Genomic DNA, 7,736 nt, shown 5'->3' on the forward strand with positions numbered 1-7,736 from the left:
GGATTAAGAGGGTAGTGTCATTATGTTTTTTGGTATGCGTAGGATTTTGCTATGCTACGGCGAGATGGTTGATGTGGACGTTGGTGGTAATCGATGACATGTTGGTTGGGGAGAAGGAAGCATATTTTCTTTGTTTGATAAGGATGAGTGATGACGTTGTTGCGGTTTGAAGCATACTTTCATGAAGGGACGAGGACAGTAGAATAATTTTCTTTTGTAGGTGATTGCTTTATTCGGCAAAATATATTCTGAATTAATATATCCCAAATTCTGCGATTTAGAACTTCAACGCAATTGAACTATACACATGTTGAAGAAAATTGTTGTAGGGGCAACATGGAATGTTTGATGTTTACAAATCCAGCACCAAGTGATTATGTTGGTTTCTGTGTTTCTGAAAGCTTGTGCTAAGCTGAAAGATATGAAAAATGGCCAACAAATACATGCACATATTGATGGGACTAGGGCATTGGAAAGTAATGCTTTTTTGGGACTTCTTTTATGGACATGTATTCAAAATGTGGTATGATAGATCAAGTCAGAGATGTATTTGATAAGATCTCAGTTCGTGATGTGGTATCATGGAATGCATTAATAGCATGATATGCTCTTCATGATCGATATCAGGAAGCATTGGAATGTTTCGAGCATATGCTAACAGGAACTCAACGCTCCTTATGTGCAACGCTCGGCCACAACCGAGCTTAGAATGATACACAGAAAACAGGAAATAAAACGCGACACAAAGAAGAGAGGAGGTACACAAGAGGTTTACGTGGAAAACCCCAAACTAGGGGAAAAACCACGGCAGCACACAGGCTGCAAACTATCACTATGATGGAATGTACAACAATGAGTTCACTGAGGCACCGACCTCGTGCTCACAGATCTTCGCCACAGGCGGCGGTTACAACAGAGGCAACGACCTCTCTCTCTCTCTCTCTCTCTCTCTCTCTCTCTCTCTCTCTCTCTCTCTCTCTCTCTCTCTCTGTACAGTTACGCACACTCTCTATTCTTGCACCAACAAGAATGACAACCACAACTAAAAGTTTGCCCTAAGTCATATTTATACTAATATGACTTTTCGGCTATTTACAAATATAGCCTTGATGGACTCTCAGAAACATATTTACGAATATGTCTCTTCATCCGATTCTCACCGGGTCTGTACCATCCGGCTCTCCGTAGCCGGGTACTCCTCATCCGGTTCATACCGGGTCTGCACCATCCGGCTCTCCGTAGTCGGGTACTCTTCATCCGGTTCATACCGGGTCTGCACCATCCGGCTCTTCGTAGCCGGGTACTCCTCTTCCGGTTCACACTGGGTCTGCACCATTCGGCTCTCCGTAGCCGGGTACTCTTCATCCGGTTTCGGCCTCGGCCGAGATTGTTCGTCGGCACTGTTCTTCTCCCTTCCCATTCGGAGGGACCTGTCTCCCAACATATGCAATGTCAAGGGATCATCCTAGATGAAGTGAGTTTTGCTTGTAGTTTGAAAGCTTGCAGTACTATTGGTGTTGTAGCCATTGCCAAATTTCAAAATTTGCATGCAGAAATTGAAATGAATGGGATGTTGAAAATGAGCCGAAATGTTGGCAACGCAGTAGTTGACATGTTGGCTCACTTAAAAAAGCAAAAGAAGTATTTGATCGTCTTCTAGTAAGAGACATAGTATCTTGGAATGCATTAATTTGTGGATGGTTATGGTACACCATGAGCAAGGTGAGGAGGCGTTGATCATGTCAAGAAGATGCAACTTCAACGAATTTCTGGAGATGAAATCACATATGCATGCATTTTGAAACCTTGTGGGTGCATTAGATCTGCAAACAAGGGTGAGGAGATACATTTCGATGCTAAGAGGAAAGGGCTTTTAAGAAAAAGCCAACTTGTTGGAAAAGCACTAGTAGATATGTCTTCGAAATGTGGCATGCTAACAAAAGCAAAGGCAGTGTTTGACAAACTTCCCATATGTGATACAGTGGCATGGAATACATTGTTCACAGGTTATGTGCACTCTGAGCATGATGAGGAGGCCCTCAAAAGAAGACAATCTCTCCTAATTCTGTGACATTTGCATGTACTCTAAAAGCTTGTGCTAGCATTGGAGCAATAGAAAAGGGCAGAGAAATGCAGGTAAAGATTGAGGAGATGGGCATGCTGAAGAGAAACCAAGTTGTTGGCAATGCATTGGTCGAACTATATGCTAAGTGTGGAGTCTTAGAGAAAGCACGTGAAGTCTTTGATATGCATCCAACTCGAAATATAGTCTCATGGAATGTTCTGATTATAGGATATGGTCAAGTTGGAGAAATTGAAATGTTTTCACTGTATTTGACCAGATGAGAAGAAATGGAGTTTTACCAAATCCAATCACCTTTCTTGTTGTCCGATTACTCTTAAGTAATGGAAATGTATAGATTCAATAGCTTCACTATCCCCAATATATTGTGAAGAATAATGGAAATGTTGGAAATGCTTGTAGTCATACAGCCATGGTAGATAAAGGATGTGGTCATACAACCTGTATGTGTTCACCATTCTTTGTGGTTTTCCACTTTGAGTCTTTGAGCTTTCTTATTGGCCTATCATGGCTACAACCTTTATAATGTTGTCAAACTAATCATTTTGTCATGTATGTAGAATTTCTACTCGTGAAGAATATTTTATTTTGGAAAAAAAATTATTCTAACAAGATTTTGGAAGAGATTCGAGGAGAACTCCATACTCTCATATCCAAATTAATCTCCAAAAAACAAAGGTTCATTTACATATACTTGCCTACAAAATCAAATTCATGATGAGGCATCAAAAAGTTGCAGTGAAACTCAAAAGGAACAAGAATTTGTTCAGGATAATCGTGATGAGACTTTTTTCCTTTCCTTATCAAATTGACACCAAGGCATGAAAAATTTGTAACAAAGGTCAAAGAGAACTGAAAGTTCATGAGTAGAATCTGCATCATTCTTTCATTAGGTTTCTCAAAAGAGGAAAAACATGGGTTCTACTGATGAGATCCCAGTTACTTCCTTGCACCCGGAAGCGATTGATGCTTTCAAAGTGGGGAATGGTCAGAGCTCCTTCAGGAAAGATTGTACTTCTATAGTGTGTGTTCAAGAAGAGGAAGAACTTGGAGCAGATAACGACTCTTTCATGACCAAATTGTGAAGGGAATTAGAAATATTAATGCTGAATAATCCTGATGTAATGGAATATGGTCCATTTGAGGCATTAGATGTGAAGGATAATTTGGATATAACAAAGCGCTTGAAGAGAGAAAAGAAACTATAGAAAACGAGTACTCAACAAATAAGAGAAAAGGGTATTTTGCATTAAAGATTAACTATTACATGGGGGGCATCCCCCTAATTTCCAAAAACTCGTCTCCTCTTCTTTGTTCACACAACATACTTAAATACCCATGGACTCAACTACTTGACCACTACTTTCTCTAACTACTCCCAACCAATCTTCCCCTAATTTCTCTAATTCTAACTACTCCATAACATAACACTCTCCCATGAGGCGAAGAGTTTCGTCCTCGAAACTAAAACACTAGTACAATAACATGACTTGCTAAGTCTATAAGTAAATGAAAAAAAGAGAGAAAGAAGAATGGCAAAAGTGGTCTTACCATACTCATAAAGTAGGTAGTGTCTAAACCCTTGCCATTGTAATACTAATTATAGCTAGGGTACCCGAACAGGAATGTGGGGTCGGAAGGAAACAAACTTTCTTCAGAGATCCATGTGGCTTCCAAAATTGGCTGCTCTTTCCACTTGATCAAAAAATTTGTATTTCCATTGCACACTTGTTGTTTTAAGATTGCTTCAGGTTCTTCAGCTTCCTCACTTAGCTTAGTCATCCTGCTCCAATGTTTATCTGCATTAAATCGCTTAACATGAAATGTATCATGCACTTTGACGGAACTAGGTAACTTCAGCTTGTAAGAAACTCCATTAAAACTTTGTAGTACTTCATATGGCCCATAATAACGATGGTTAAATTTTGGTGAGAGTCATCTAGGTAAAGGCCAATGAGTGGCACTAACAAGGACCAAATCGCCTTTGAAAAATTCGATGTGTTGACTTTTTTTGTTAGCTACCCGAACCATTCGTTTCTTTGATTGTTGTAATCCTTGTTGTGCAACCCACGTTGTTTCTTGCTAGTCTGCTAGAAAAAGGTCAACATCGGGTTCTTTAATTTTCTCTCGAACATCATGAGAGACCAAAGCCAATTGTGTAAGAACTTGCTTCCTTATAGCTAATTCAAAAGGAGAAAAACCAGTGATAGATTTGTTTAGAGGAGTTATAATAAAATTCCATCATATAGATATGATCCACCCAATATTTTTTATCTGCCTGCACATAACAACGAATGTAGTCTTCAAGACTCTGATTTACCCTTTCTGTTTGGCCACCTGTTTAGGGATGAGCCGTAAAAGACATTCGAAGTTGTGTATCTAGTAATTTGAACAGTTCTTGCCAACATCGACTAGTAAAACGCGGATCCCTATCTGATACGATTCCACAAGCATGCCATGATATTTAAATATATGTTTGAAGAACAATTTGGCTACCTGGAGGGTTGTGAGAGGTGGTTTTGTTGGTACAAAGTGAGCTTGTTTAAAGAAGTAGTCGATGACCACCATGATAGCATTATAACCTCTTGACATGGGCAAATCCACTATGAAATCCATACTCACCACATCCCATGGTTGAGCGGGTATTGGCATGGGTTGTAGTAATCCAAATGGTTGTCCATACCGAGCTTTGACTTGTTGACATGTCACACAAGATTGGACGTAGTATTTTACATCAACTCCATATGGAGCCAAAAAAAATGTCGTTGGATGTTGGTAAGTGTCCGGTGAATACCACCATACCCTGTCATCTTACAATCATGTGCTTCTTGCAAAATCAGTGCCTTAATTTCCCTTATATTAGGTACAAACCACTTACCATGTACCATTAAAAGAACTTGTTGCATTCTGAGTGACCCATGAGCCACACGTTGCATTTCCATAACAGAAATCAATTGTTGCGTGTAAGGATCACGTCGTTGAGTTGTTCTAATGTCTTGTAGCAAAGAAGAATCACATATTACCAAAATGGTACAAGCATGAGGCATTCGACTTAAAGCATCTGACATAGTATTAAGAGCACCACTTTTATGGTTGATGCAGAAATCAAATTTTGCCAAAAAATCTTGCCAACAAGCTTGTTTAGGGGACAACTTCGGCTACGACTGAAAATACTCCAAGGATATATTATCTGTGAATACATTAGTAAATTTATCTTGGACATAATGACACCATTTGCGTAAGGCATATATGATGGCAAGCATTTCTTTCTCATGAGTAGGCCACCTAGCTTTAATCACTGAAAATTTCTTGGATTCATAAGCAACCGGATGTCCATCTTGTATCAAAATTGCACCGTAAGCCACATCAGAACCATCAATATGGATTTCAAACGATTTAGTAAAATCTAGTAACTTAAGCACCGTTTGTGAACACACAACTTCTTTGAGTTTTTCAAAGGTATCTTGTTCTAGTGCCGTCCATTTAAAACCTGTTTTGGCTTTAGTTAGATTAGTTAAGGGGGTTGTAATTGCACTAAAATGCTTGATGAACTTACGCACATACTGCATGAAACCTACGAATTGTTGGACTTCCACGGTTTTAGTCGGGATTAGCCATCTTCGTACGTCATCCACCTTGCTTGTGTCCATGTGAAGGTCATGTTTCCCTACCCGGAAACCTAAGAAGTTAATATCTTGTGCTGCAAACTCACATTTTTGGGGGTTAGCATACAATTTGTTTTCTCGCAATATTTGTAACACCTTCTTAACATGTACCATGTGCTCTTCCAATGTTTTGCTATAGATAAGCAAATCATCTATGTATAAGATGACAAACTCATCAAGAAAAGCACAAAATAAATCATTGCCCAAGTGGCCAAATGTTCCTGGTGCACCTGTGAGCCCAAAACTCATAACCAACCATTCATAACTGTCATACCTTGTCCGAAAAGCTATTTTCTCAACATCATCTTTAGCAACTCGGATTTGGTGGTATCCTGACCTCAAGTTGATGCGAGTAAAAAATTGTGCCCCTGCCAATTGATCTAGTAAGTCGTCAACGACTGGCAATGGATATTTACCTTGATTGTTATCTTGTTGAGTGCTCAATAATCCATGCACATCCGCATTGTTCCATCTTTTTCTGCAACAAATCTAACGGGTGCCCCATATGGCGAATTGCTCGGGCAGATGAAACCAGATGTCTCCAGCTCGATCAATTGCTTCTTCAATTCTGCTAATTGAGTTGCATTCAACTTGTATGGAGCTTTAGTTGGTGGTGTGCTTCCCGGTAGCATGTTGATTTTTAGGGGGATGGATTATTTTTAGGAGGTAGTCCCGGTAGCATTTGCTTGATGGCAGACAATTGTTGTACATAAAAATAATTGCCCCCCTTTTTTAAGTGAATGATTAGCCACTTTGGCACTACATAATGATAAGGGGGCATTGGACCGCTCACTTGATTTCACTTGCTTTATTGTCGGTCGATGAAGATTTACCACCACCCCATTGTGTCCATCCAAATTGTCCAATAATACTTTGTCTATTCTCCTTCTGAAATATGCGATAAGATACTTATCTACCCAATCCAATCCCAATATGACATCAAATCCTGTCATTGGAACTACTAGAAAATTTACCTTTCCTTTCCATGCTTCCGCTTCCATAGGAATATCCAACGCCAGGAACCCAACATTGGTTGAGCCTTGCACAAAGCTTATGGATATGTCCTTCAGTGGCATAGTTTTTTAATCCAAATTTAGTGATGCACTCGGGAGTGAAAAAGTTATGTGTTACTCCACTATCAATCATGGCGTTGCAAGCATGACCATTGATTCTAGCTGCCAAGTACAAATGATCAATGTGAGAGACACCAATAGCAAAACAAAGGGGATTTACCTTTGCTACCCCTGCCATTACCCCATCATCCACTTCATCAAGAATTTCGAGAGGTTAATAGTTGTTGGTGTCCAATTCCTCATGAAGATCCCTAACATTGGCTTGGGCTACCACAACTTTTGTTTATTTTCTTCGGGGACATTCAGATGCTAAGTGTGGACCGCCACATTCAAAATAGCCCCTTCGGAGATTTGGGATCCTTTCACAGTTTGATGTGGATGCCATGATTTTTCGTGCTCCACTACTATCCCCCCAATTATCCTTGGGCATAGTTGGTAATTTGTTGAAAACTCTTTGCCCATGACTACTAAAATCACGTCTCATAGGGAAGTTGATGGACAATTTCATGGCTCGAAACGGTTGTTGAAGTTCTTCAAAATCACCAATTCATTTAGCCAATTGAACCACCACCTCCAAATTCATTGGTTGTTGCTCCATCCTAATTTTAGATCTTAAACCAAACAAAAAACCATGAATTTTAGTCACTTCATGAAAATGAGTAAGTTGAAGAATGAGTTGTCTATAGTTGTCGATATATGTCAATAAATTCCCCTCGCCTTGCCTTAATTTCCTCCATTCATCCATCAAACAAGTTGTTTCATTTGGTGGAATAAAATATTGCCGCATTCCAGTTGTGATGGCTTGCCATCCCATGAAATGATATGTGTTCTCTCCGGTAAGATATCAATTTAAGGTCATCCCTATTAAAAAGTTTGTTGCAGATATTGTCCATTGATTTTGAGGTATACCACTTT

The 7,736-nt window shown here is 39.5% G+C and overlaps 1 protein-coding gene across 1 annotated transcript; it reads left to right on the plus strand.

The window, feature by feature from the left end:
• The first annotated feature begins 1,750 nt into the window (after positions 1 to 1,750).
• Positions 1,751 to 3,291, plus strand: LOC147850890 (pentatricopeptide repeat-containing protein At5g16860-like). Its single transcript, XM_087336029.1, has 4 exons — positions 1,751 to 2,006; positions 2,093 to 2,304; positions 2,977 to 3,070; positions 3,179 to 3,291. The coding sequence occupies exons 1-4, from the start codon at positions 1,751 to 1,753 to the stop codon at positions 3,289 to 3,291; spliced, it is 675 nt and encodes a 224-aa protein (XP_087192155.1).
• Positions 3,292 to 7,736: the final 4,445 nt, after the last annotated feature.

Source organism: Azolla caroliniana, unplaced genomic scaffold (assembly GCF_043228905.1).
Source record: "Azolla caroliniana isolate FFs.n. ecotype wild unplaced genomic scaffold, voAzoCaro1.0.p SCAF_20, whole genome shotgun sequence".
In the NCBI taxonomy this organism is placed as follows: domain Eukaryota; kingdom Viridiplantae; phylum Streptophyta; class Polypodiopsida; order Salviniales; family Salviniaceae; genus Azolla; species Azolla caroliniana.

What these genes read in the sequence shown, in the direction of transcription:
- LOC147850890 (XM_087336029.1), top strand. Translation starts at nt 1,751, where the DNA reads ATGCAACTTCAACGAATTTCTGGAGATGAAATCACATATGCATGCATT. An exon ending in TGATTATAGGATATGGTCAA is followed by an intron (nt 2,305 to 2,976) that starts GTTGGAGAAATT and finishes TTCTTTCATTAG; the next exon opens with GTTTCTCAAAAGAGGAAAAA. An exon ending in TGCTTTCAAAGTGGGGAATG is followed by an intron (nt 3,071 to 3,178) that starts GTCAGAGCTCCT and finishes GAAGGGAATTAG; the next exon opens with AAATATTAATGCTGAATAAT.